The sequence below is a fragment of the Anser cygnoides genome, chromosome 29, assembly GCF_040182565.1.
Source record: "Anser cygnoides isolate HZ-2024a breed goose chromosome 29, Taihu_goose_T2T_genome, whole genome shotgun sequence".
Classification (NCBI taxonomy): Eukaryota; Metazoa; Chordata; class Aves; order Anseriformes; family Anatidae; genus Anser; species Anser cygnoides.
Genome location: NC_089901.1, coordinates 2,162,569 through 2,189,374, shown reverse-complemented (window position 1 = coordinate 2,189,374; position 26,806 = coordinate 2,162,569). Strand labels below are relative to the sequence as shown.

At 66.7% G+C, this 26,806-nt stretch overlaps 3 protein-coding genes across 5 annotated transcripts; 2 read left to right on the top strand and 1 right to left on the bottom strand.

Annotated features, from left to right (window-relative positions):
• Positions 1 to 100: 100 nt before the first annotated feature.
• Positions 101 to 13,033, bottom strand: WNK3 (WNK lysine deficient protein kinase 3). Its single transcript, XM_066984837.1, is given in 20 exon segments — positions 101 to 942; positions 2,597 to 2,797; positions 2,886 to 2,974; positions 2,977 to 3,079; positions 4,230 to 4,330; positions 4,674 to 4,816; positions 4,893 to 6,416; positions 6,516 to 6,729; positions 7,201 to 7,317; positions 7,393 to 7,701; positions 7,703 to 8,560; positions 8,683 to 8,738; positions 8,823 to 9,015; positions 9,746 to 9,965; positions 10,051 to 10,139; positions 10,226 to 10,383; positions 10,457 to 10,677; positions 10,753 to 10,822; positions 10,825 to 10,924; positions 12,122 to 13,033. Coding segments are annotated over 20 exon segments (5,691 nt in total). The 5' UTR covers positions 12,470 to 13,033; the 3' UTR covers positions 101 to 365.
• A 2,130-nt stretch (positions 13,034 to 15,163) lies between these two features.
• TSR2 (TSR2 ribosome maturation factor) lies at positions 15,164 to 18,585 on the top strand. Of its 3 annotated transcripts, none has more exons than XM_066984822.1 (5): positions 15,164 to 15,290; positions 16,251 to 16,338; positions 16,423 to 16,514; positions 17,960 to 18,234; positions 18,390 to 18,585. In XM_066984822.1, exons 1-5 carry the CDS (start codon positions 15,252 to 15,254, stop codon positions 18,496 to 18,498), a joined length of 603 nt encoding a protein of 200 aa, XP_066840923.1. In that variant the 5' UTR covers positions 15,164 to 15,251; the 3' UTR covers positions 18,499 to 18,585. The 3 variants fall into 3 exon arrangements, with proteins under 3 accessions (XP_066840923.1, XP_066840922.1, XP_066840924.1); XM_066984821.1 differs by having other exon boundaries at positions 15,178 to 15,326; positions 18,390 to 18,581; XM_066984823.1 differs by having other exon boundaries at positions 15,178 to 15,326; positions 18,165 to 18,234; positions 18,390 to 18,443.
• A 1,088-nt stretch (positions 18,586 to 19,673) lies between these two features.
• Positions 19,674 to 26,614, top strand: LOC136787400 (uncharacterized). Its single transcript, XM_066984583.1, has 10 exons — positions 19,674 to 19,832; positions 20,279 to 20,363; positions 21,677 to 21,801; positions 22,009 to 22,016; positions 23,042 to 23,196; positions 23,914 to 23,946; positions 24,119 to 24,189; positions 25,645 to 25,752; positions 25,846 to 25,991; positions 26,556 to 26,614. Exons 1-10 carry the CDS (start codon positions 19,795 to 19,797, stop codon positions 26,612 to 26,614), a joined length of 828 nt encoding a protein of 275 aa, XP_066840684.1. The 5' UTR covers positions 19,674 to 19,794.
• Positions 26,615 to 26,806: the final 192 nt, after the last annotated feature.

Here is a 26,806-nt window from a genome sequence, read left to right as displayed (position 1 = left end):
TGGCGGCGCGGCACCCGGGTCCTAGCGCCCGCCCCACACGGCCGTGTCCGGATGCGCGTTTATTTTTTTCCTCTTTTTTTTTTTTTTTTTTTCCTTTTTTTCCACTTTTTAAACAATTCTTCCCCAAAAGAAAAGTCAACGCAGGGCCCCTCCCCACCCCCCGAACCCGAACTCCCGGGATTTCTCCCCAAAAAAACCTCGCCGGGATGGTGGGAGGGTGTGAAATGAGGTAGATGGGTGGAAAAAAAATGCCAAGAAATGACCCAAAAATGCAAGGGGGGGCGCCCAGTTACCCCAGTATGGACCAGTAAAGGGGGTGGGGCGACCAGTAACACCAGTCCGGACCAATAAATGGGATCCCAGCCTCAAACCCGCACCCCCACGGACTGGGGGGGGGACGGGGGGGGGAGAGTGGGTTTTGGGGTGAAAACCGTCAATTTTAGTGTTGAGTGAGTGGTTTGGGGGGGGGGGTCACAAGCACCACGATGGCCCCGGGAGTGAATTTTGGGGTGAAATGAGGTGAATTTGGGTGCGAGGGAGTGCTCCAGTGCTCCACAGACGTTTTGGGTTAAAAAAGAGGGATTTGGGCTCAAAAGAGGGGCAGGTTTGGGGCCTTCATCGGGGCCATTTTGGGGTGAAATGAGGCCCTTTGGGGGCAGAAACGGGGGGGGGGGGGTGGGAGTGCTATAAAGAGGGAAGGGGGGCACAAAATGGAGGCGGGGTGGTTTTGGGGTGAAAGGTGGCGATTTTGGGTGCGGAGTCAGTCGTGCAGCGCCGGGGGGGGCCCCCACCGCGGCGGGGGGGGCAGGGGGGGAGTGCGCAGAGAGGGGGGGCCCCCCCCCCCGCCCCCCCCCCCGGGGCTTCCATCGGCCGCTCGTCCGGGAGGCGGGGGGGGGCGGCGGGGGGGGGCCCCCGCTTCGGGGGGGGGCCGGAGAGGGGGGCCTGGGGGGGGGGGGGAAGAGGGTGAGAAAGCCCCCAGCCCCCCCAAACCCCCCCCAAAACCCCCAAATCCCCCAAAACCCCTCCTCAACCCCCCCAACCCCCCCCAATTCCCCCCAAAACCCCAACCCACCCTAAAAGCCCCAAATCCTCCAAAACCCCCCGAATCCCCCCAAAACCCCTAAATCCTCCACTCCCCCCAAAACCCCAAACTCCCTCAAAACCCCACCCCCCCCAAATCCCCCAAATCCCCCCAAATCCCCCCAAAATCCCCCACTCCCTCCAAACCCTCCAAAACCCCAAACGACCCCCCAAAACCCCAAACCCCCCCAAACCCCCAAACCCCCCCAAACCCCCCCAAACCCCAACCCACCCCAAAAGCCCCAAACCCCCCAAACCCCCCAAAACCCCTAAATCCCCCACCCCCCAAAAAACCCCAAACCCCCCCCCAAAACCCCAAACCCTCCCCAAAAAAACCCTCCCCAAAAACCCCCCCAACCCTCCCCAAATTCCCCCCCCCTAAACCCCGCTAAATCCCCCAAAACCCCAAACCGCCCCCAAACCCCCAAACCCCCCCAAACCCCCCCAAACCCCAACCCCCCCAAAAGCCCCAAACCCCCCAAATCCCCCCCCCTAAATCCCCCACTCCCCCAAAAAACCCCAAAACCCCAAGTGACCCCCAAAACCCCAAACCCTCCCCCCCCAAACCCCCCCAACCCTCCCCAAATTCCCCCCCCCAAAAAAACGACCCCCCAAAACCCCAAACCCCCCCAAACCCCCAAAAAACCCCCCCAAACCCCCCCAAAAGCCCCAAAAACCCCCCCTAAATCCCCCACTCCCCCAAATCCCCCCAAATCCCCAAAACCCCAAACCCCCAAAACCCCAACCCTCCCCAAACCCTCCCCAAAACCCCAAACCCCCCCAACCCTCCCCCCCCCAAACCCCCTAAATCCCCCGCTCCCCCCAAATCCCCCCAAACCCCAAACCCCAAAAGCCCCAAACCCCCCAAACCCTCCCCCCAAATCCCCCCAAAACCCCTAAATCCCCCACTCCCTCCTCCAAATCCCTCCAAATCCCCCAAAACCCCAAGTGACCCCCCCCCCCAAAACCCCAAATCCCCCCTCCCCAAAAAACCCCAAACCCTCCCCAAACCCCCAAACCCCCCCAAACCCCCCCAAATCCCCCCAAAACCCCTAAATCCCCCGCTCCCCCCAAATCCCCCAAAACCCCAAACCCCCCCCAAACCCCAAACCCCCCCAACCCCCCCCAAACCCCAACCCACCCCAAAAGCCCCAAACCCCCCAAATCCCCCAAAACCCCTAAATCCCCACTCCCCCCAACTCCCCAAACCCCCCCAAACCCCCCCAAACCCCAACCCACCCCAAAAGCCCCAAACCCCCCAAATCCCCCAAAACCCCTAAATCCCCCACTCCCTCCAAATCCCTCCAAATCCCCCAAAACCCCAAGTGACCCTCAAAACCCCAAACCCTCCCCAAAACCCCAAACCCTCCCCAAACCCCCAAACCCCCCCAACCCTCCCCAAATTCCCCCAAACCCCCTAAATCCCCCGCTCCCCCCAAATCCCCCCAAATCCCCCAAATCCCCCAAATCCCCCCAAACCCCCCCAAACCCCCCCCGCCCCCCCCCCCCCACCAACCTGCCCGCGCCGCCGCCGGGCCCCTTCCCCTCGCCTTCCCCCTGGCCCTCGCCCTCCTCGGCGAGGGGCCGCAAGGGGGGGGCGGATTTGGGGGCGCCCCCCCCCGGGCCCCCCCCGGCTCCCCGCGCTCGCAGCCTCCCCTGCAGCTCCCGCAGCTCCCGCTGCTGCCGTGCCCGCAGCGCCGCCGCCTCCTGGATGTGCCTTTTTTTTTTTGGGGGGGGGGGTCCATAAATATTTGGGGGGACGTAGGGGGGGCACCCCAAAAAATGTTGGTGCCCCCCCCCCTTACTTGTCCCGCAGGCGCCGCAGCTCGGCCCGCAGCCCCTCGTCCTCCGAGTCGCCGCCGTCGCTGCTGCTGGAGATGGGGGGCGCGGGGGGGGCGCGGGGAAAGGGGGGGTCCGGGGGGGGGTCGCTGTCGGAGCTCGGGGGGGCCGGGGGGGGGACAAGGCCGCCGGGGGCTTCGGTGGGGCTGGAGGGGGAGGCCTGCGGAGGGAGGGGATGTTGGGGGGGTTATGGGGCGGTTTGGGGGGTGCTTGGGGTCCCAAGGGGGACCTGGGGGGGCTACGGGGCGGTTTGGGGTCCCAAGGGGCACCTGGGGGGGGGCGATGGGGCAGTTTGGGGTCCCAAGGGGGATCTGGGGGGGCTACGGGGCAGTTTGGGGTCCCAAGGGGATCTGGGGGGGCGATGGGGCAGTTTGGGGTCCCAAGGGGCACCTGGGGGGGGGGCGATGGGGCAGTTTGGGGTCCCAAGGGGGATCTGGGGGGGTGATGGGGGCTGTTTGGGGGTGTATGGGGGACTCTGGGGTCCCAAAGGGCACTTGGGGGGGGCTATAGCGGCGGTTTGGGGGGGCTATGGGGTACTTTGGGGTCCCAAGGGACACCTGGGGGGGGGGGGGCTATGGGGGCAGTCTGGGGATCTACGGGGCTGTTTGGGGATCCCAAGGGGCACTGGGGGGGGTGATGGGGGCAGTTTGGGGGTCTGTGGGGTATTTTGGGGTCCCAAGGGGCACCTGGGGGGGCACGGGGGTCGTTTGGGGGTTCTATGGGGGCTGTTTGGGGGTGTATGGGGGACTCTGGGGTCCCAAAGGACACTTGGGGGGGGGCTATAGGGGCGGTTTGGGGGGGCTGTGGGGTACTTTGGGGTCCCAAGGGACACCTGGGGGGGCTACGGGGGTCGTTTGGGGGTTCTATGGGGGCAGTTTGGGGGTCTATGGGGTATTTTGGGGTCCCAAGGGGCACCTGGGGGGGCTATGGGGGCAGTCTGGGGATCTACGGGGCTGTTTGGGGATCCCAAGGGGCACTGGGGGGGGTTTGATGGGGGCAGTTTGGGGGTCTATGGGGTATTTTGGGGTCCCAAGGGACACTTGGGGGAGCTATGGGGGCTGTTTGGGGGTTTATGGGGCAGTTTGGGGGGGGGCTATGGGGCAGTTTAGGGCCTTACGGGGCACTTTGGGGTCCCTATGGAGCAATCTGGGGTCCTTTGGGGGCAATTTGGGGTCCCCGGGGGCGATTTGGGGGTGTATAGGGGCAAATTTGGGGTCCCTGGGGGTGATTTTGGCGTGCATGGGGGTGATTTTGGGGTCCCTGGGGGCACTTTGGGGGTCCCCCCACCCCCTCACCCCCCCCTTACCCACCTGCAGGTGCCCCCGCCGGCCGCCCCCCATCTCCGCTCCCCCCGGGGGGGGGTCCCCATCCGCTCCGCAGGGGGGGTCCCCAAAATTCTCCTCCGCCTCCCCTGCCCGAAAAAAGACCCAGGGGGCGGGGGGGGGGGGGGGGGAGGGGGCTGAGCTTGCGCCCCCTCCCCACCCCCACCCCCCCTGCCCCAAATACCAAAATGATGGGGAAGAGGGGAGTAAATTGGGGGGGGGAGGGGGTAAAATTTGGGGAGGGGGTAAAATTTGGGGAGGGGGATTTTGGGGAGGGGGTAAATTTGGGGAGGGGGGAAATTTGGGGGGGAGGATTTTGGGGGGGTAAATTTGGGGATGGGGTAAAATTTGGGGATGGGGTAAAATTTGGGGAGAGAGATTTTGGGGGGGGGGTAAATTGGGGAGGGGAATTTTTTTTGGGGGGGGGGGTACCTGGTCGGGGTCGCCCCCCCCCCGAGGGCGGCGGCGCGGCGCGCCCAATTTTTTAATTTCCGGCTCCACGTTTTCTTGCTGACGGGGTTTTTGAGGCGGGGGCAGTGGAATCGGATCCCAAAATATCCTCCGGGGGGGGTGTCCTGCGGGAATTGGGGAGGGGGCAAGGTGAGGTGACCCCCCCACCCCTATATTCCCCCCCCCCCGGTCCCGACTCACTTTGGGGTCCGGGGACGGCGGCCGGAGGTTGGGGACATCGCGGTGGCCCTCGGGGTAGAGCAGGGTGCGGAGCTGCTGGTCCAGGGTGAGGATGGCCGGGGGGGGGCGCGGGTGTCACCGCCCCGGGGGGGACATCGGGGGCTTGGGGCCCCGCGACGGCCTGCTCGGGGCCCTTGGGTTCCTCCGGGTCCTGGGGACCGAGCTCGTCGGGTCCCTTGGGTGCGGCGCGGTCCCAAGAGGTGGAGGTGGTTGTCCCCGGTTCTTGGGGGACGCTCAGCTCTTGGGGTGCGGTGGGGATTGTCCCCAAACCGTGGGGGACACCCAGCTCTTGGGGTCCGGGGACAATCATCTCCGGGCCCTTGGGTGCGTCCAGGTCCCAAGTGCTGGGGATAATTGTCCCCAAGCCTTGGGGGACACCCAACTCTTGGGGTCCGGTGGCGATTGTCCCCAAGCCTTGGGGGACACCCAACTCTTGGGGTCCACTGATGGCTGTCCCCAAACCTTGAGGGACACCCAACTCTTGGGGTTCGGGGACAATCATCTCCAGGCCCTTGGGCGCATCCAGGTCTTGGGGTGCGGTGACGATCGTCTTGGCTCCCTTGGGTGCCTCCGGGTGCCATGCGTTGGTGGCAGTTGTCCCCAGTCCTTGAGGGACACCCAACTCTTGGGGGTGGGCGGCGGTCACCTCCTGTCCCTTGGGTGCATCCTGGTCCCAAGCACTGGTGACAACTGTCCCCGGTCCTTGGGGGACACCCAAGTCATCGCCGTGGGCTTTGGGGACGATTGTCTCTGGTCCCTTGGGTGCATCCTGCTCCCAAGCTCCAGTGGCGATTGTCCCCAAGCCTTGAGGGACACCCAACTCTTGGGGTCCCCCGATGACTGTCCCCAAGCCTTGAGGGACACCCGACTCTTGGGGCCTGGTGACGATTGTCCCCAGTCCTTGGAGGACACCCAGCTCTTGGGGTTTGGGGACAATCGCCTCCTGTCCCTTGGGTGCGTCCAGGTCCCAAGCACCAGTGACAATTGTCCCCAACATTTGAGGGTCACCTAGCTCTTGGGGTGCAGTGACGACCATCTCTGGTCCCTTGGGTGCATCGAGGTCCCAAGCATGGGTGGCCATTGTCACCAGGCCTTGGGGGACAGCTGGTTCTTGGGGTGCGGTGACAACCGGCTCCAGCTCCTGGGGCCTTGTGATGATTGTCCCCAACCCTTGGGGGACATCCAGTTCTAGGTGCCCGGTGACCGTCATCTCCGGTCCCCTGGGTGCGTCCAGCTCTTGGGGTCCGGGGACAATTGTCCCCAAGCCTTGAGGGACACCCAGCTCTTGGGGTCCGGTGACGACTGTCCCCAAGCTTTGAGGGACACCCAACTCTTGGGTTCCGGTGGCGATTGTCCCCAAGCCTTGGGGGACACCCAACTCTTGAGGTCTGGTGACACCCGATGGCACGCCCTGCTCCACGGCCACATCCTGCTCGGTGCGGGACGTCCCCATCGCCCTCCGTCCATGCGGTGGCCCCCCAGGACCTACATGGGGACACCCCCACGAGAAAGGGGACACCCACCAGGGTCATCCGCCGTTGTCCCCGATACGTCGTCCCCTCCCGCCACCCCGTCACCGCTCACCGTGGACCTCCCGGTTGCGGATGGTCTGGTTGATGCAGAACCTCCACCGGCCGATGGGGGACGAGTGGGGGACGCTTTCGCCCTGGGGGGGTCCATGGGGCACCTGGGGGTCCGAGGCGGGGGGGCGGAGGAGCCCCTGCGCCTGCACCACGATGGCCTTCAGCTCCTCCACGAACTTCTCCCGCTCAGCCTCCAGCACGAAGTTGTCCTCGACCTGGAGGGGAGGATGCAAAGGATTTTGGGGGGGGGGGGGGCTTTTTTTTTTTTTTTTGAGGTATTTTATGAGGTTTTGAGGGGGGTTGGGGAGGTTTTGAGGGATTTGGGGAGGCTTTGAGGAGGTTTGGGGTGGTTTGGGAGAGGTTTGGAGGGGTTTGGAAGGGATTTGGGGTGGTTTTGAGGGGTTTTGGGGATGCTTTGAGGGGTTTTGGGGAGGCTTTGAGGGGGTTTGGGGAGGCTTTGAGGAGGATTTGGGAGGCTTTGAAGGGTTTGGGGAGGTTTTGAGGGATTTGGGGAGGTTTTGAGGGTTTGGGGGGAGGCTTTGAGGGGTTTGGAAGAGGTTTTGAGGGATTTGGGGAGGCTTTGAGGGATTTGGGGAGGCTTTGAGGGGTTCTGGGGATTTAGGTGGGATTTTGGGGTGATTTTTGGAGGAAGGTCGAGGGTTTTTTTGGGGTTCCGGGGGGGTCACCATGTAGTCGGCGATGTCCTCGGGGGCGTCCCCGTCGGCGTCGAACTTGAAGGTCACCATCTTGCTGTCGTGCGTCTCCAGCTGGCACTCCACCGTGTTGTCCCCCGGGGACGAGACCTGGGGCAGGGGCACGGGCACAGTGCCGGGGTGTCCCCGTGTCCCCTCCGTCCTGTCCCACGTCCCCACGCTGACCTGCAGTACGGTGAGCTGGAAGCGGGCACCCTTGTCCGGCCGCTGGCAGGAGGCTCGGCGCTGCCGGCTGCGGTCGGGTTTGGTGGCGGTGGGGTCGGGGACGCCGGGGACGTCCCGTGGGGCGGCCTCTGTTGGTGGCATCGCTGGGGCTGGTGGCATCGCGGTGGTTGGTGGCATCGCTGGGACTGGTGGCATCCCTTGACCCGGTGGCAACCCTTGACCTGATGGCATCCCTGGAGCTGGTGACATCCCTGGGGCTGGTGACATCCCTTGACCCGGTGGCATCCCTTGACCTGGTGGCATCTCAGGAGCCAAGTGAATCCCTGGGGCTGGTGACATCCCCTGGGGCTGGTGGCATCCCTTGACCTGGTGGCATCCCTTGACCTGGTGGCATCTCAGGAGCTGGTAGCATCCCTGGGGCTGATGGCAGTCCTGGGGCTGGTGGCATCCTTGGGACTGGTGGCATCTCAGGAGCTAACTGAATCCCTGGAGCTGGTGACATCCCTGGGGCTGGTGGCATCCCTTGACCCGGTGGCATTCCTGGAGCTGGTGGCATCCCTGGGGCTGGTGGCAACCCTGGGGCTGGTGGCATCCCTTGACCCAGTGGCATCCCTTGACCTGGTGGCATCTCAGGAGCCATCTGAATCCCTGGAGCTGGTGGCATCCCTTGACCCGGTGGCATCCCTGGGGCTGGTGGCATCACCAGAGCTTGTGGCATCCCTGTGGCCATCTGTGGCTGCATGCCAGGGACCAGCTGAGATGACATCTCAGGAGCCGGTGGCATCCCTGGGACCGGTGGCATCCCTTGGATCAATGGCATTCCTGGGGCTGGTGGCATCCCTGGGGCTGGTGGCATCCCTTGACCTGGTGGCATCCCTGGGGCTGGTGACATCCCTGGGGCTGGTGGCATCACCAGAGCTTGTGGCATCCCTGGAGCCGGTGGCATCCCCATCACTGTCCCCGGTGCACCGGGAGCCGTCTGGACCCTCGCTGCCCCTGCCACCGGTGTCACCGCTTGGCCAGCGTCCCCCCTGACACCGGTGACGGGGCCACCAGGCCGGCTCTGCCCATCCACGTTGGTGGCCTCCAGCTGGGACGAGGCTGGTGGCACGGCTGGTGGTGGCACTGTGGGGACGTCCGGCGCCATCCCCTCCGTGCCAAAGGGGACCTGTGGGACAAGAGGCAGCGGTGGCTTCGGTGGCTTCAAGGGGACAAGGTTGAGTCAAGGGGACAAGGTTGGGTCACGGGGACAAGGCTGGGGGACCGTGGGTGTCCTCGGGAGCCGCCTACCCCCTGGTAGCACCCGGTGGCCTCCGATCCAGCGCTGTTCTCCAAGAGGATGTCAGCTGTGGACCAAGCAGCGTTGGGCAAATTTTGGGGTCCACCACGATGGGGACAGAGTTGGGGACAAGGTGGGGGGGGTCTCTCACCGGTGGCGGGGGTCTGCTGCCGCAGGAGCTGCTGCCGGACGTGCTGGTCCACCTCGGTGTCCTCGCTTTCAGGGACAGTCCCCCGGCCCTCCGCCTGCTTCCTCTCCCGCGTCTTCCTCACCAGCGCCAGGCGGTCCCGGATGGATTTGGCGACGGCTTTGGAGTCGCTCTCGTGGAAGAAGCCGGATTTCACCTGGTGGGGGAGAGCGGGGAGGCCGTGGGGAGCGGAGCATGGTGGGCTTGGAGGATGGTTGGCTTTGGGGGGGGTTCTACGCGAGTTTGAGGGGGCAACCGTTGGGTTCCTTGATGATCTTGGAGGTTCATTGACTTTTGGGGGGGGTTGGGATGAGTTAGAGGGGTCAACCTTGGAGGTTCATTGACTTTTGGGGGTTCAGAATGACTTAGAGGGGTCAACCACAAGGTTCATTGATGATCTTGGAGGATCATTGACCTTTGGGGGTTTCGGGATGAGTTGGAGGGGTCAACCATTGAGCTCGTTGATGATCTTGGAGGTTCATTGACTTCTGGGGGTTCGGGATGAGTTAGAGGGGTCAACCGTTGGGTTCACAAGCCAGTTGGGAGGATCGTTGATTTTTCTGGGGGGGGTTAAGTTGAGTTTCAGGGACCAACCGTAGGGTTCATAGTAAATTTGGAGCTTCAATGACTTTGTGAGGACCTCAGCAACGAATTTGAGAGGTCAACCACGGTGAATTTGGAGGTTCATTGACTTGTGGGGGTTCAAGATGAGTTAGAGGGGTCAACCATAGGGCTCATAGGTGAACTGGGAGGAGCCTTGACTTGAGGAGCCAACCATCACATTCACAGTGAACTGGGAGGTTCATTGAGTTTTTGGGGTGGTTCAAGAGCCGACCTCAGAGGAGTTTCAGCCTCAGAACCTCATCCCCGCGCCCTGTGCCACTCACCATCTCGTAGGCCACCTCCTCGGGGACGTCGGACTCCAGGTTGAAGCTAAACTCGATGGCCTCGTTGTCCTTGTGCTTCCCCTTCAGCTTCTTGGGGTCCTCCACCCAGAGGCGCAGCGCCAGGGAGGAGTCGAGGCCCCCGTCCTCCTCCGCCAGCTCCACCCGCAGCCCCGTGTCCTCCGCGAAGAACGCGTGGTTCAGCAGGTCCCGGATGGAGAGCCTGCGAGCCAGGGCACGGTCGGACACGGGGTGGGCCACGGGGTGGGAGACGGGGGGGGTCCCCGCGGGTTCCCCGATCCTCCCACCTCTCTGCCTTGTTCTGCCGGATGCAGCCCTCGATGATCTCCTTCACGTCCGGGTCCGTCACCTTGTTGAAGCTGGCTGGCTTGATGCCCTGCAAGCGGAGGAACCCCCGGGTGATGCCACCACCGCCACCCCGGTGCAAGGCGTGGGGACGCGCCGCCGCGGCCGAGCACCCACGCTGGTGACTTTGCGGTAGATCTGGGCGGCGTTTTGGCACTCGGAGTAGGGGTACTCGGAGGTGCCCATCTCCAGCATGCACATCCCGAAGGCGTAGACGTCCACCGATTCGTCGTAGCGTTCCTCGTACATCTCCGGCGCCATGAACTCCGGCGTCCCTGGGGGGCAGACGGGCCACCGTCAGCCGTCGACCGTTGGCCAACGGGCGGGCAGCGGCGCGGCGCGGCTTACCGATGACGCTCTTGGCGAAGGAGGTGCGCATGAGGGTGGCCAAGCCGAGGTCGCCGATCTTGACGGAGCCCGTGGGGCCGGTGATGAAGATGTTGTCGCACTTGAGGTCCCGGTGGATGATAGGCGGGGTGCGGGTGTGGAGGAAGTGGAGACCCTTCAGGATCTGCCGGCACCAGCTCCGCAGCACCTTGGGCTTCATCACCTTGAACCTCTTGAGGTACCTGCAGGCGGGACGGGGCGACTGGTCCCGCTGCGTGCCGCCACCCCGAAGCGCCGCCCTCCCACCGCCGACTCACGTCTTGAGGGTGCCCGACGTCATCAGCTCGGTGACGAGGACGATGCACTTCTTGCCCTTCAGCGTGGACTCCACGAGTCGTAGAAGCGGACGATGTTGGGGTGCTGCAGCCCCTTCAGCATCTCCGCCTCCTCCTTGAACCTCTGCTGCTCCGCCTTGGTCAGCTTGCGGTCCTGGGGAGGGGGCGAGGGGGGGGTTATGCAGCGGAAAGGGGGGCTCACCATTGGTTTGGGGAGGGGGAAGAGGAATTTAAGGCTTTCACGGATTAATTTTGTAAGGTGGTTGAGGAACGTGACAGGGACAACGAGCCAAAGAGCATAAGTAATGAATTTAGTGGGTAAATGGGCAAACTGAGGCTTTGACGACAAATTTTGGGGGTTATTGGAAGGGTACCTCGTGAATCAGGGCGTCAGCAATGAATTTGAAGAACAAAATGATGGATAAATGGGGAAGTTTGAGGGCTTTGATGAAAGGATCTACGAGTTTTTAGGGCAAAATTACAAGGCTGATTGGTGAATTTGGAGACTGTTGACTTTCGGAGGGTTCAAGATGACGTTGAGGGGCCAACTGTAGGGTTCGTTGTTCGATTTGGAGGTTCACTGACCTTGGTGGGGCTCGCTGATGAGTTTTTGGGGCCAACTATAGGAGAATTTGGAGGACTGTTGACTCCAGGGGTGTTTGAGATGAATTTGAGGGGCCACCCGTAGGGTTGATCAGTGATTTTAGAGGTTCGTTGGCTCCGGAGGGATCACTGGTGAGGTCGAGGGGCCAAACCTGGGGTTCATCGGTGAACTGGGAGGTTCACTGACTACGGGGGGGTCCCCCTGAGGAATCTGAGGGGCCAACTTCAGAGGTTTGCTGGCTTTGGGGGGCGATTCAAGCGGAGTTTGAGGGGCCAACTGTAGGGTTCATGGCCAATTTGGAGAATCGTTGATTTTAGGGGAGATTTAAGACGAGTTTGAGGGGCCAACTGTAGGGTTCATGGTCAATTTGGAGAATTGCTGATTTTGGGGCTGTTCAAGATGAGTCTGAGGGGCCAACTGTAGGGTTCATTGTTCAGTTTGGAGAATTGCTGATTTTGGGGCTGTTCAAGATGATTTTGAGGGACCACCTGTAGGGTTCGTGGCCAATTTTGGAGGTTCCTGGACGTCAGGAGGGGGAGTCAAGATGGATTTGAGGACCCAACCATTGGCTTCATGGGGAAGTCGGAGGATCATTGCCTCCAGGAAAGATTTCGCTGACAAAGCCACCAAATCAGCGGGCGCATCGGTAACGACGCGACGGCTTAACGAAGGACCAAGGGCATCGGCGACGCCGTGCACCCAACCGTGCCCCCCCCCCCCGCACCCGACCACCCCGCGGGACCTCACCTGGAGCTCGCACCAGGCAACCTCCACCCAGGTGTCGGTGTCGAAGCCCTTGAAAACCGTCTTGAAGGCCCCCCGGCCCAGCTCGATGTCGAACTTGAGGAAGCGGCCGCCGGGCGAGGTGGCCACGGCCTTCATCTCCGCCTCTTCCTCGATCTCCTGCTTGGCCTTCTCCCGGCCGCCGGCGTCGCCGCGGCCGTCGGACGGGGACGCCCGCTCGTCCTCCACCATCTCCACGCTCTTCCGGACGAACCGCGTCTTCTCCGGCGCGTTGGGGGGCTCCTCCAGGGGGGTCCCGTGGGGCTTCTCGGGGTCCCCGGTGCTGCCGGGGTCCCCCGAGTCGGTGGCCATGGTGGCCCCAAGGCGCTGCCTACGTCGCGGCGGGGACGTCCCGATGGGGGACGGCGATGAGTTGAGGTGGCCCCCCCCAGTCCGAAACGTGATGGTTGTGTGTGGGGGGGTGTCCCCGAGGGTGACAACGATGAGTTGGGTGCCCCCCCAAGGTGGTGGGCGCACAGAGGGGTGTCCCCAAAGGGGACAGCGATGAGTTGAGGTGTTGCTTCCCCCCCCCAGAAGGGATGTCCCCAAGGGGTGACAACGACGAACCAAGGTGTCCCCAGCGGTGACGGTGATGACCAGGGGTGTCCCCCCCCCAAAAGAAGGATGTCCCCAGTAGTGCCCATGATGAGTTGAGGTGTGTCGTCCCCCCACCCCCCCAAAAAAAAGAAGGAGAAATGTCCCGAGGGGTAACAATGATGAGTTGGGGTGTCCCCCCTCAAAAGGATGTCCCCATTGGTGACAGTAATGATTTGGGATGCCCCCACCCCAAGAGAAGAATGTCCCCAAGGGTGACAATGATGACCAAGGATGCCCCCCCCCAAAGAAAGATGTCCCCAAGGGTGACAGCGATGACCAGAAATGTCCCCCCCAAAAGAAGGATGCCCCCAAGGGTGACAACGATGACCAGGGATGCCCCCCTCAAAGAAAGATGTCCCCAAGGGTGACAGTGATGACCAGGGATGCCCCCCACCTCAAAACGATGTCCCCAAGGGTGACAACGATGACCAGGGATGCCCCCCTCAAAGAAAGATGTCCCCAAGGGTGACAACGATGACCAGGGATGCCCCCCTCAAAGAAAGATGCCCCCAAGGGTGACAACGATGACCAGGGATGCCCCCCTCAAAAGGATGTCCCCAAATGTGACAATGATGATTTGGGATGTCCCACCCCCCCCAAAGAAAGCTGTCCCCAAGGATGACAACGATGACCACGGATGCCGCCCCCCCCCCCAGCAGGATGTCCCCATTGGTGACGATGACGACCAGGCCGCCCCCCCAGCGGTGGCCGTGCCGGGGGGCCATGCCGGGGGTCACCTGGCGTCGCGGCGTCCAGCGGTGCCCTGCCGGTGCGTGGCTGGAGGGGGGGTGGGGGGGGGGATGTTAATGAGGGTGACTTAACGAGGGTTAATTGGGGTGAAGGTGGGGGGGGCGAGGCCTGCTGTCCCCCCCCCAGTGCTCCCCGCAGCCCAGGGTGGGGGTGGGAGCGTGGCCCCCCCTCACAGGCCGGCTGCCCGCTTCCTGCCGGGGGAACGCTTCCGGAGCACGGGGATGGGAAGGGGGGGGAGCCCCCCGCGCTGCTCTATAGGGGATGCCAGAGGGACCCCCCCAGAGCCCCCCTATAGCCCCTGGGCACCCCCACAGCCCCCTGCCGCCCCCCCCATAGACCCTGTGCACCCCCACAGCCCCCCCATAGACCCCGTGTGTCCCCATAGCCCCCCCAGCCCCCTATAGACCTCTTATGGACACTCGGCGTCCCCGTAGACCCCTATAGCCCCCCCACGGCCCCCTATAGACCCTGTGCACCCACATAGACCCCCCCCGGCACCTCCTATAGCCACCGTGTGCTCCCCTATACCCTCCCCCAGCCCCTGCACGTCCCTGTAGCCCCTATAGCCCCTATAGTCCCTGTGCAGCCCTGTATCACCCCAGCATGCCCCTATAGCCCCCTATAGCCCCCCATAGCCCCTGTGCACCCCATATGCCCCCTACAGCCCCTGTGCATCCCTGTAGCCCCTGGATACCCCCTATGGCCCCCTATAGCCCCCGTGCACCCACACAGACCCCCACCGCCTATAGCCCCTGTGCACCCCCTAGAGGCCCCATAGGTGCTATAGCGCTCGTGCACCTACTATACCCCCCATAGTACACGTAATCCCCATAGAGCCTATATCTTGTATGGCTCCTATGCACAAACTATAGAACCCATAGCTCCTATAGTGCCTGTGCCCTTCCTGTACCACCTATAGAACCTCTAACCCCGCAGAACCTATAGACCCTGTAGCCCCTATAGCCCCCAGGCACCCACTATCCCCCCCATAGAACCCATAGCCCCTCTGTAGCCTGTATATCCCCTTTAGAACCTATAGCCCCTATGGAATCTATAGCTTTTATAGCCCCTATAGCCCCTCCGTGCCCCTATATACCCCCTATACCCCCATAGAATCTACAGACCCTATACCTCCTATCGAGCCTATAGATCCCATAGCTCCTATAGCCCCTACAGCCCCTCCGTGCCCCTATATACCCCCTACAGCCCCTATAGAACCTACAGACCCTATAGCTCCTATAGCTCCTATAGCTCCTATAGCTCCTACAGCCCCTATATAGCCCCTATATACCCCCTATAGAACCTATACCCCCCAGCCCCCCACCCCCCATAGAACCCCCACCCCTTATACCCCCCCGCCCCCCAACCCCCCCCCCCCCCCCCCCCGCTCACCGGGGTCACGTGCCGCCCCCGCGCGGGCGCTGCCGGGAGCTGTAGTCCGCCCCGACCGCCGCCATCTTGCGCCGGGCCCCGCCCCTCCCTCCTCCCCTCCCTCCCCTCCCTCCCCTTCCTCCCCTCCCTCCCCTTCCCCCGTTCCCCGATCGATCGCTCGGCGCTCGGCTAGCCGGGTCTGATCGATCGCTCGGCGCTCGGCTAGCCGTGTCTGATCGACCGCTCGGCGCTCGGCTAGCCGGGTCTAGCACCCCCCGGTGTCCACGCCTGGGCCCGATCGATAGCTCGGCGCTCGGCCGGCCAGGCCCGATCGCCAGCTCGGCGCTCGGCTCGCCGGGCCTGGCGGCGGGCGGCCATGGCGGCGGGTGGCGGCGCGGCGCTGTTCGAGCAGGGGGTGCGCGCCGTGCTGGGGGGATGGGCCGCGCTGCAGGTGGGCGGGGCCTCGGGGGGGGGGCGGGGGCGGGGCCCGGGGGTGGGCGGGGCCTGAGGGGGCTGGGGGGAGAGGGGAGGGGGCGGGGGGAGGGGGGAGAGGTGGAGAGAGGGGTGGGGGGGAGGGGTGGGGGAGGGGGCGGGGCTTGAGGGTGGGCGGGGCCTGAGGGGGCGGGGCCTGGGGGTGGGCGGGGCCTGAGGGGGCTGGGGAGAGGGGAGGGGGTGGGGGGAGGGGGGAGAGGTGGAGAGAGGGGGGAGGGGTGGTGGGAGGGGGCGGGGCTTGAGGGTGGGCGGGGCCTGAGGGGGCGGGGCCTGATGGTGGGCGGGGCCTGAGGGGGTGGGGGTCAGGGGGCGGGGCTTGAAGGTGGGCGGGGCATGAAGGGGGCGGGGCTTGAGGGGTGGGGGCGGGGCCTGATGGTGGGCGGGGCCTGCATGGGGCGGGGCTTGAGGGGTGGGGGCGGGGCCTGATTGTGGGCGGGGCCTGAAGGGGGCGGGGCTTGAGGAACGGGGCGGGGCCTGATGGTGGGCGGGGCCTGAACGGGCGGGGCTTGAGGGGGCGGGGGCGGGGCCTGATTGTGGGCGGGGCGTGATTGTGGGCGGGGCCTGAAGGGGGCGGGGCCTCGGGGGCGGGGCCTCGGGGTGGGGGGTGGGGGCAGGGGGACTTGGGGGGCGGGGATGGGGGGCATCGGGGGGATGGGGGGGACAGGGGGACGTTGGGGGGAGGGGGGACAGGGGGACGGGGAGGGGGTGCCAGGGGCGTGGGGACCCCGTGGGGACATCCCGGGGACAGCGGCATCGCGGGGGGTGTGGGGGGACGGGGGGACGCGGGGACACTTTGGGGGCTCTGGGGACGGGATGGGTGCGATGGGGGGGGGGAGGTGACACGGGGGACGTGGGGGCGACACGGGGGGCGCTGTCCCCGCAGGTGGCCGTGGCCCACGGCTTCGGCGGCCCCCACGGCCCCGAGAAGGTGACGTGGCTGGGGGCCCTGCAGGACTTCTTCCGGTGCAACGGTGAGCGGCGCCCCCAAACTGGGGGGCACTGGGGGGCACTGGGGGGCACTGGGGGGCCAGGGGGTGACAGCGGTGTCCCCGCAGAGGGGCTGGAGCAGGGGGAGGTGGAGCAGTTCCTGGCCGAGGCGCTGGACCAGGAGTTCGACACCGCCGTGGAGGACGGGAGCCTGGAGCAGGTGGGGGGGGGGGGTTGGGGGCGTTTGGGGACATTTGGGGTCATTTGGGGACATTTCGGGGACATTTGGGGGCGTTTGGGGACATTTTGGGGACATTTGGGGACATTTGGGGACATTTGGGGACATTGGGGACATTTTGGGGACAGGGACGGGGGGACGCGGGGATGGGGGACGTGGGGACAGCGGAGCCAGGGTCACCCAGGTTCACCCCAGCCCCCTCCCAGTAGCCCCCAGTTCCCCCCAGCAGCTCCCAGTCCCCCCAGTCCTCTCCCAGTGCTCCCTAATCTCTTCCCAGTGCCCTCCCAGTACCCCCCGGTCCCTCCCACTTCCCCCTCAGCTGTCCCAGTGCCCCCCAGTCCCATCTCTGTAGCTCCCAGTATACCCCAGTCCCTTCCCAGTCCCTCCCAGTAGGCCCCAGTGCCCTCCCAGTGCCCCCTAACCCCTTCCTATTCCCCCCAGTGACCGCCAGTCCTATCCCAGCCCCCCCAGTGCCCCCCAGTACCTCCCCATCCCCTCCCAGTGCCCCCAGTCCCCTCCCAGTGCCCCCCAGTTCCCCCCAGCAGCTCCCAGTCCCCTCGCAGTGCCCCCCAGTCCCCCCAGACCTCCCCAGCCCCTCCCAGTGCCCCCCAGTCCCCCCCCAGCCCCTCCCAGTGCCCCCCATTACCCCCCCATCTCCCCCTATTGCCCCCCCCGGCCCCTCCCAGCACCCCCGGCCCCTCCCAGCACCCCCCCAGCCCCCCCCAGCCCCTCCCAGCCCCTCCCAGTGCCTCCCAGTTCCCCCCCAGCCCCTTCCAGCGCCACCCAGTACCCCCCAGTGCCCCCCAGTTTCCCCCCCCGTCCCCCCCCCCATCCCCCCCCAGTGCCCCCTGGCCCTCCCCAGTGCCCCCCCAGTCCCCCCCAGCCCCTCCCAGTGTACCCCATTACCCCCCCATCTCCCCCCAGTGCCCACCCCGGCCTCTCCCAGCCCCTCCCAGTGCCCCCCAGCCCCTCCCAGTCCCCTCCCAGTGCCCCCCAGTCCCCCCCAGCCCCTCCCAGTGTCCCCCATTACCCCCCCCATCTCCCCCCAATGCCCCCCCTGGCCTCTCCCAGCCCTCTCCCAGTGCCCCCCAGCCCCTCCCAGTGCCTCCCAGTGCCTCCCAGTTCCCCCCCAGCAGCTCCCAGTCCCCTCCCAGTGCCCCCCAGTCCCCCCCCAGCCCCCCCAGTCCCCCCCATCCCCTCCCAGCGCCCCTCCCAGCCCCCTCCCAGCCCCCCCCAGCCCCTCCCAGTGCCTCCCAGTACCCCCAGTTCCCCCCCATTCCTCCCCCATACCCCCCCAGTGCCCCCCCAGCCCCTCCCAGCACCCCCCAGTCCCCCTCAGTCCCCTCCCAGCGCCCCTCCCAGCCCCCTCCCAGCCCCCCCAGCCCCTCCCAGTGCCTCCCAGTACCCCCAGTTCCCCCCCCCCCCAGGTGAGCCGCCAGCTGCTGGAGCTGCACGCCCGAGCCTCGCGCGGGGGGATGCGGCAGCCGTGGGGGCCGCGGTGGCCGCGCTGGCCCGGGGGGCCCGGCCCTGCAGGCCGTGGTGGCCACCGCCCGGCGGGGGGCGCCGGGGGCGCCGGGGACCCCCCGGGAGTGACAGCGACGACGGGGACACCGACGACGATGCCGCCACCAGCGCCACCAGTGCCACCAGTGCCACCGGTGCCAGCCAGCCCCCCCCCGAGGGGCGCGGGGACGCCGCTGAGGTAATTTGGGGGGCCGGGGGGCGAGGCTTGGGGACAGCCCCCCAAAATGTCACCTGGTGTCCCCAACACCCCCCCCGATGGCACCTGGTGTCCCCAAGCCCCCCGATGTCCCCAACCCCCCCCGATGTCACTTTGTGTCCATCCCCCCCCCCCAGGACATGGACGTCGGCCCCCCGGACCCCGGCGGCTGGACCCTGGTGCAGAGGAGGCGGCGATGATTGGGGGGGGGCCACCCCAAAAATTTGGGGGGGACCCCAAAATTAGGGACCCCCCAAAATTAGGGGGACCCCAAAATGAGGGGGGGACCCCAAAAATTGGGGGGACCCCAAAAATCGGGTGGGTGGGGGGCAAAAATTGGGGGGGGGGGCTAAAAATTGAAGGGGGGCTAAAAATGAGGGAGGGGCTAAAACGGGGGGAGCCCGAAATGGGGGGACCCCAAAATGGGGGGAGACCCCCAAAATTGAAGAGGGGACCCCAAAAATCAAAGAGGAGACCCCAAAATTCAGAGGGGGACCCCAAAAATTGGGGGGGGGGACCCTAAAATTTGGAGGGGGGAACCTCAAAATGGGGGGGACCCCAAAAATTAAGGGGGGACCGAAATGGACTCCGAGATGGGGGGAAACCCCAAAATTTGGAGGGGGGACCCCACAGAACTGGAGGACCTTAAAATTGGGGGCCCCCAAAATGGGGGACACCCCAAAATGTGAGGGGGGGGCGCTGAGGGGACCCCCCCCCCCTCGTGTCCCTACCCCCCCCCGATTTGGGGGATTTGGGTGCGGTGTTTTTGGGGAGAGGAATAAATTGGGGGGACCCCAAATGTTTGGTGTCGTGGGGTCATTTGGGGGGCTGTTTTTTTGGGGGGGGGGTCAGGGGGTCCTGGGGGGATTTTGGATTTTGGGGGGGTTTGGGGGGGATTTTGGGGGGTTTTGGGGGGTCCTGGGGGTTTGGGGCGGGTCTAGGGGGGTCCTGAGGAATTGGGGGGCTGTGAGGATTTGGGGGGGGGCATTGAGGGGTTTGGGGGGGTCCTGAGGGGTTTTTGGGGGGTCCTGGGGGGCTTTTTTCTAAGGGGGGGATTGGAGGGGTTTGGGGGGTACCCAGGGTTCCTATGGGGTCCTGTTTTTTGGGGGGGGTCCTGAGGATTTTTGGGGGGGGGTCCTTGGGGATTTGGGGGGGGGGGGGGGGCTGGAGGGGGCGGGGGAGACCCAGAGGGGGCTGAAGGGGCCCTGGGGGGTCCTGAGGGGGTTGGGGGGTCCTGGGGGGGTCCCCAGCCCCTCCCAGTGCCCCCCAGCCCCTCCCAGTGCCCCCCAGCCCCTCCCAGTGCCCCCAGCCCCTCCCAGTGCCCCCCAGCCCCTCCCTCCCCCTCCCCGCCCCTTCAAAATGGCCGCCCCCACCCTAGCAACCAAGATGGCGCCGCGCCGTCGCCATAGCGACGGCCGCGCCGCGCTCCCATTGGCCCGTCGCGCCGCGGGGCGGGCCCGCAGGAGCGGAGCCCCGCGCCGATTGGCTACTTCTCCCGGCCGGCAGTGGGCGGGGCGAGGCGAGCGCGGGAACGGCCGGACCATGGCGGCGGCGGCGGCGGCGGAGGCGCGGGCTCGGGGGTGAGCGGGGCGCGACCGCACCGCGCATGCGCCGGGGACCCCCCCCCCCCTCGCCCCGGTTCTTCCCGCGCGCGGGAACGTCCCCTCAGGGCCGGCCGCCATTTTGGGGGGGGGGGAAGCCCACGCGTGACCGCGAGGCCCCGACCCACGGGGGCGGCCCCTGGGAGCCCGGGGGAGGCCCTGAGGCCTCGGGGGGCCCCACGAGTGTCCGGGGGGGCCCCACGAGTCTTCAGGTGCCCCCACGCGTGTCCTGAGGGACCCCACGCGTGTCCTGGGGGTCCCCACGAGTGTTCCCGGGGCGATTTGGGGCACCCCTCGCGGCTCCCCGTGGCCTTGGGACCCCCCTCAGGGACCCGAGCCCCCCCGGCATGTCCCGGTGTCCCCCCGCGTGTCCCGGTGTCCCCACTCGTGTCCCGGTGTCCCCACGCGTGTCCCCCCCCCCGCAGGGTGCTGGCGAGGCTGCAGGCCGCCCTGGAGCTGCCCCCGGAGGACGGCGACGTCCCCGCGCGGGTCCTGGCCGAGCACCTGGTGGTGAGACCCACGGAAATAAAAGCACATTTTCCCCAAAAATCCCCCATTTCCCCCAAACCCCCATTTTTTCCCCCCAAGTCCCCGATTTTCCTGTAAAAATCCCCATTTTTTTCCCCAAAATTCCTATTTTTTTCCCCCAAATACCTAATTTTCCTGTCAAAATCCCTAATTCCCCCCAAAATCCCCAGTTTCCCCCCAAATCCCCAGTTTTTGTCCCCAAATCCCCACTTTTCCCCCCAAAATCCCCAATTTCCCCCCAAAACCCCCATTTTTTCCCCCAAGTACCCAATTTCCCTGTAAAAATCCCAATTTTTTCCCCCCAAATCCCCAGTTTTTCCCCCAAATACCCGATTTTCCTGTCAAAATCCCCAATTTCCCCCCAAAATCCTCAATTTCCCTCCCAAATCCCCAATTTTTCCCCCAAATACCCAATTTTCCTGTCAAAATCCCCATTTTCCCCCCAAAATCCCCAATTTCCCTCCCAAATCCCCCATTTTCCCCTCAAAATCTCAAATTTTCCCCCCAAAATCCCCAATTTCCCCCCAAATCCCCAATTTCCCCCCAAAAAACTCCTCAATTTTCACCCAAACTCCCATTTCCTGCCCCAAATCCCTCCATTTCCCCCCAAAAACCCTTTACAGCCCCCAACCCCTTCCGCTTCCCCCAAAACTCCCATTTTTTGCCCCAAACTCCCTCCCTTTACCCCAAAATCCTCATTTTCTCTCCATTTCCCATCAAACCCCCATTTTCCCCCAAAACCCATTTCCCCCCGAATTACCCCAAAACCTCCCATTTTCCCCCAAACCTCCCAATTTCCCCCCAAACCCCCATTTCCCCCCAACCCCATTTTTTCCCTAAAACCCCCATTTTCCCCCCCAAAACCCCATTTCCCCCCCAATTCCCCCCAAACCCCCAATTTCTCCCCAAGCCCCCATTTCCCCAAAATCCCCCATTTTCCCCCCAAACCCCCCAATTTGCCCCCAAACCCTCATTTTCCCCCAACCCCATTTTTTTCCCTAAAACCCCCATTTCCCCAAAAACCCCCATTTTCCCCCAAAACCCCATTTCCCCAAAAACCCCCAATTCCCCCCAAAACCCCCAATTCCCCCCAAACCCCCATTTCCCCCAAATCCCCCATTTTGCCCCTAAAACCCACTTTTCCCAAAACCCCCATTTTCCCCCAAACCCCCCAATTCCCCCCCATCCCCCCTCCCCACCCCCCATTCCCCCCTTTTCACCCCCCCGCCCCCCCCCCCCCCCGCCCCCCAGCCGTTTGTAGTTTTGCCCGAAATCCCCGGTTTTGCCCCAAACAGGGTGCCCGCCGCAGGCAGAAGCTGCTCCTGGCCCAGCTGCGGGCGCTGCGCCTCCTGCTGGGGGTGCTGCAGGCCCCCGGCCCCCCCCCGGCCCCCCGGCCCTGCGTGAGTGACCCCCCCCCCCCGTGCCCCCCACCCTTGGGTGCCCCCCGGGTGCTCCCCCCCACCCTTGGGTGCCCCCCAAACCCCTTGGGTGTCCCCCCCAGCCCCCTTGGGCCCCCCTCCAATCTCTGGGTGTCCCCCCAACACTTTTTGGGTCCCCCCCCTGAAATTTGGCTGCCCCACCCCCAACCCCTTTGGGTGCTCCCCCAGCTCCCTTGGGTGCCCCCCAGGTCTTCAGGTACCCCCCCCCTGCACCCTTGGGTGCCCCCCAACCCCTTTGGGTGCTCCCCCCCCCAAATTTGGGCGCCCCCCAACCCCTTTGGGTGCTCCCCCAGCCCCTTTGGGTGCTCCCCCAACCCCTTCGAGTGCCCCCCCCGAAATTTGGGTGTTCCCCCAACCCCTTCGGGTGCTCCCCCAACCCCTTTGGGTGCCCCCCCGAAATTTGGGCGCCCCCCAACCCCTTGGGTGCCCCCCATTTCCTGGGTGTCCCCCTGGGTGCCCCCCCAGCCCCTTTGGGTGCCCCCCAAACCACTTGGATGCCCCCCCAGCCCATTTGGGTCCCCCCCCCAGCCCCTTTGGGTGCCCCCCCCCAACCCCTGGGTGCCCCCCAACCCCTTCGGGTGCCCCCCAACCCCTGGGTGCCCCCCAGCCCCTGGGTGCCCCCCCAGCCCCTGAGTGCCCCCCCAACCCCTTCGGGTGCCTCCCCAGCCCCTTTGGGTGCCCCCCCAACCCCTGGGTGCCCCCCAACCCCTTCGGGTGCCCCCCCGAAATTTTGGTGCCCCCCAAACCCCTTGGGTGCCCCCCCAACCCCTTTGGGTGCCCCCCCAGCCCCTTTGGGTGCCCCCCAACCCCTTGGGTGCCCCCCAACCCCTTAGGGTGCCCCCCAACCCCTTTGGGTGCCCCCCCTGAAATTTGGGTGCCCCCCCAACCCCTTCGGGTGCCCCCCCAACCCCTTTGGGTGCCCCCCCCGAAGTTTGGGTGCCCCCCCAACCCCTTGGGTGCCCCCCAACCCCTTTGGGTGCCCCCCCCGAAATTTGGGTGCCCCCCCAACCCCTTGGGTGCCCCCCAACCCCTGGGTGCCCCCCAACCCCTTCAGGTGCCCCCCCCCGAAATTTTGGTGCCCCCCAGCCCCTTTGGGTGCCCCCAACCCCTGGGTGCCCCCCAACCCCTTTGGGTGCCCCCCCCCCCGAAATTTGTCTGCCCTCCCCAGCCCCTTTGGGTGCCCCCCCCGGGTGCCCCCGTGACCCCGCTGTCCCCTCGCAGGGGGCGGTGGCGGAGGCGCGGGGGCGCTGGCGGGCGCTGAAGGGGGGCTACGGGGGGCCACGGGGGCGCTGGGGGGCCGTGCCCCCGCCCTGGCCCAGCTGGGGAGGGGCCGGCGCCTGCTGCAGCGCCTCCGGCGCGCCCTGGGGCGCCCCCAGGTAAGGGGGGGGCACCCAAGGGTGCTGGGGGGGGGGGGGTTGGGGGGTATGGGGGATTTGGGGGGGGTTGGGGGGATTTGGGGGGCACTGGGGGGATTTGGGGGGGCACTGGGGGTGTATGGGGGATTTGGGGGGGTTGGGGGGCTTGGGGTGTTATGGGGGGTCCTATGGGTGCTGGGGGGGGGTCCTGGGGGTTTGGGGGGTCCTATGGGTGCTGGGGGGTTGGGGGTCTTTGGGGGGTCCTATGGGGGTTTGGGGGGGCCTGGGGAGTTTGGGGGGTCTGGGGGGGGTCCTGGGGGTTTGGGGGGTCCCGGGGGGTCTTGGGGGTCTGGGGGGTCCTATGGGTGCTGGGGGTTGGGGGTCTTTGGGGGGGTCCTATGGGTGCTGGGGGGGTTGGGGGTCTTTGGGGGGGTCCTATGGGGGTTTGGGGGGGGGGCCTGGGGAGTTTGGGGGGTCTGGGGGGTCCTGGGGGTTTGGGGGGTCCCGGGGGGTCTTGGGGGGTCTGGGGGGTCCTATGGGTGCTGGGGGGGTTGGGGGTCTTTGGGGGGTCCTGGGGGTTTGGGGGGGGTCCCGGGGGGTCTTGGGGGTCCGGGGGTCCTATGGGTGCTGGGGGGGGTGGGGATAGATCCTGGGGGTCCCATGGGGGTTTGGGGGGTCCCGGGGGGTTCTGGGGGTGCTGGGGGGTCCCATGGGTGCTCTCCCCCCCCCCCCCCGCAGCTCGAGACAGCCAGGAGGCGGAGCCAGGAGAAGGTGAGGCCCCGCCCCCTCCCCCTTGGCCCCGCCCCCTCCCCCATTGGCCCCGCCCCTCCCCCTTGGCCCCTCCCCCGAGCCCCGCCCCCTTCCCCGAGCCCCGCCCCCTCCCCCGTGTGCCCACCCCCCCCCGCCGCCGCCAGGGGCGCTGCTGACGTCACGTCGCGGCCAGGTGACGTCACTGCGCGGCCGGGTGGCGTCACGGCGCCGGGCGCTGCGGAGCCAGGAGGAGGCGGCGCGGAGGTGAGCGGGGAGGGGGAGACCCCCCGGGGACCCCCCCGGGACCCCGGGACCCCGGGACCCCAAATGCCCCCCCCCAACCCCCCCCACCTTTGGGTGTCCCCCCAACCCCCGTGCCCCCCCCAGCTGCCAGCACCCACCTTTGGGTGCCCCCCCCATTTGATGGGGGCTTCCCCCTCCTTTGGGTGCCCCCATGCCCCCAAGTGCCCCCCATGCCCCCCCCCCAAATCCCCTCCCCATGCCCACCCCAATGCCCCCGGTGCCCCCTCCAGGTGCCAGCACCCACCCTTGGGTGCCCCCCTCCATTTTATGGGTGCCCCCCCACTTTGGGTGCCCCCAGGTTCCCAGGTGCACCCCCCACCTCCAGGTGCCCCCCTTGTCCCCCCCCCTCCAAATCCCCTCCCCATGCTCCCCCCAACCCCCCCCGGTGCCCCCTCCAGGTGCCAGCACCCACCCTTGGGTGCCCCCCTCCATTTTATGGGTGCCCCCCACTTTGGGTGCCCCCCATGTTCCCAGGCGCACCCCCCACCTCCAGGTGCCCCCCCTTGTCCCCCCCCCTCCAAATCCCCTCCCCATGCTCCCCCCAACTCCCCCTGGTGCCCCCCCAGCTGCCAACACCCACCCTTGGGTGCCCCCTCCCCCCTCATTTTATGGGTGCCCCCCCCATGTCCCCATTTCCCCCCCCAATGTCCCCAGGTGCCCCCCATCCAAATCTCCCCCTCCCCAATAACAGCACCCATCTTTGCCCCCCCCCCAAATTATCGAGGGGGGGCACAAGATTAGGGTGTGGGGGGGGCACACACATTTGCCCCCCCCCAAAATTGGGTGCCCCCCCCCCGCAGGGCGGGGGCTCGGTGCCGCCTGCTCCAGGCCCTGGCGGGGGTCTGGGTGCTGCCCCCCCCCCTCCCGGGGGGCCGCGGGAGCCGAGCTGGAGCTGGGGCCCCCCCGGGGCTGCCCGACCCCCCCCGGCGCTGCGGCTGCGGGGGCGCGACGGGGAGCTGAGCGTGGTGGTGAGGGGGGGGGCAGGGGGGGGGGTCTGGGGGGGGAATGGGACTGGGGGGGATGGGGGTCGGGGGGGGATGGGGGGGGGGAGGGGAATTGGGGGGGCCAGGGGGGTTTTAGGGGAGTGGGGGGGCATTTTTGGGGGGGGGGCTCTGGGGGGGGATAGAAGTGGGAATGGGGGGGGGGGATGGGGGTCCTGGGGGGGGGGGGGGGGGTCCTGGGGGGTCTGAGGGGGGAAGAGAGGTTTGGGGGGGGGACTGGGGGGAATTTGGGTTTTCGGGGGGGGATATTTTGGGGGGGGGAAGAGGCTGGGGGGGGAATGGGGGTCTGGGGGGGGAATGGTGGTCTTGGGGGGAAATGGGGGTCTTGGGGTTGAAATGGGGGTGAAGGGGGGATTATTTGGGGGGGGGGAGGAACGGAGACCCTAAATTTTTTTGTGCCCCCCCCCGCGTTAAGGGCACCCCCCCCCGCTGCCCCCCCGCTGGGCCCGGGGCTGCTGGAGCTGCAGGAGCGGCTGTGGGAGCGCCTCCCGCTGTGGGCCGAGGTGTGGGGGCTGCAGCGCAGGTGGGTGCTCCCCCCGGGACCCCGAACCCCCCGGGACCCCAAACCCCCCCCGGGACCCCCCCCCCACCAAAATGTGCCCCCCCCCCCCCCCAGGTTCGCCCTGGACTGGGAGCCGGAGCGGGGCCGCGTGCGGCTGCTGGGGGCCCCGGGGGCCGTGTGGACGCTGCTGCTGGACGCGGGGTACCCCCGGGGGGGGGCGTGCGGCTCCTGGCCCCCCCCGGCACGGAGCCCCCGCCCCCGTGAGGCTTTGGGGGGGGGGGCTGGGGGGATTTGGGGAGGTTCTGGGGGGTTTGGGGGGGCCTGGGGCAATTGGGGGGGGGGTCTTGGGGGGGTGGGGGGGGGATTTGGGAGGGTTGTGGGGGGGGGCCTGGGGCAATTGGGGGGGGGGGTCCTGGGGGGGGTGGGGGGATTTGGGAGGGTTGGGGGGGGCTGGGGCAATTGGGGGTCCGGGGGGGTGGGGGGTCCTGGGGGATTTATGGGGGGTCTGGGGGGGGGCCTGGGGGGTTCCTGAGTGGGTTTGGGGTGTCCTGGGGGGGGTCTGGGGGGTTTGGGGGGCCCTGGGGCAATTGGGGGGGCTGGGGTAATTGGGGAGGGTTCTGGGGGGGATGGGGGGGCCCTGGGGGATTTATGGGGGGTCGGGGGGGGGTTGGGGGTTCCCGGGTGGTTTGGGGGCGGTCCTGGGGGGGGGGGGGGTTGGGGGGCTCGGGGGCAATTTTGGGGGGGTCCTGGGGTAATTGGGGGGTCCTGGGGGGTTTGGGGTCCCTGGGGGTTTTGGGGTCCGTCACTGACCCCCCCCCCCGCAGCCATCGGCCGCCCCATCGCTGTCGCAGTGGGTGGAGCTGCTGGCGGGGACCCCCCGTGACCCCCCCCCCCCCGCTGTCCCCAAAGGGACCCCGGTGGCACCGCGAGGAACTGGGGGGGGACCCCAGGGACACCCCCCCCCGCACCCCCCCCCCCCCACCCCAATAAACCTGGAGCAGCGGCACCGCGACCCTCGTGTCCCTGTCACGGGGGGGGGGGGGAACACGGCCACCCCCCCCCCCGCCCCGTGTCC

Coding starts and splice junctions, on each gene's coding strand:
- TSR2 (XM_066984821.1), top strand. CDS start 15,252: ATGGCGGCGGGTGGCGGCGCGGCGCTGTTCGAGCAGGGGGTGCGCGCC. Junction 16,515..17,959: donor AGGACGGGAGCCTGGAGCAG/GTGGGGGGGGGG, acceptor CCCCCCCCCCAG/GTGAGCCGCCAGCTGCTGGA. Junction 18,235..18,389: donor GGCGCGGGGACGCCGCTGAG/GTAATTTGGGGG, acceptor CCCCCCCCCCAG/GACATGGACGTCGGCCCCCC.
- LOC136787400 (XM_066984583.1), top strand. CDS start 19,795: ATGGCGGCGGCGGCGGCGGCGGAGGCGCGGGCTCGGGG. Junction 25,753..25,845: donor GTGTGGGGGCTGCAGCGCAG/GTGGGTGCTCCC, acceptor CCCCCCCCCCAG/GTTCGCCCTGGACTGGGAGC. Junction 25,992..26,555: donor GGCACGGAGCCCCCGCCCCC/GTGAGGCTTTGG, acceptor CCCCCCCCGCAG/CCATCGGCCGCCCCATCGCT.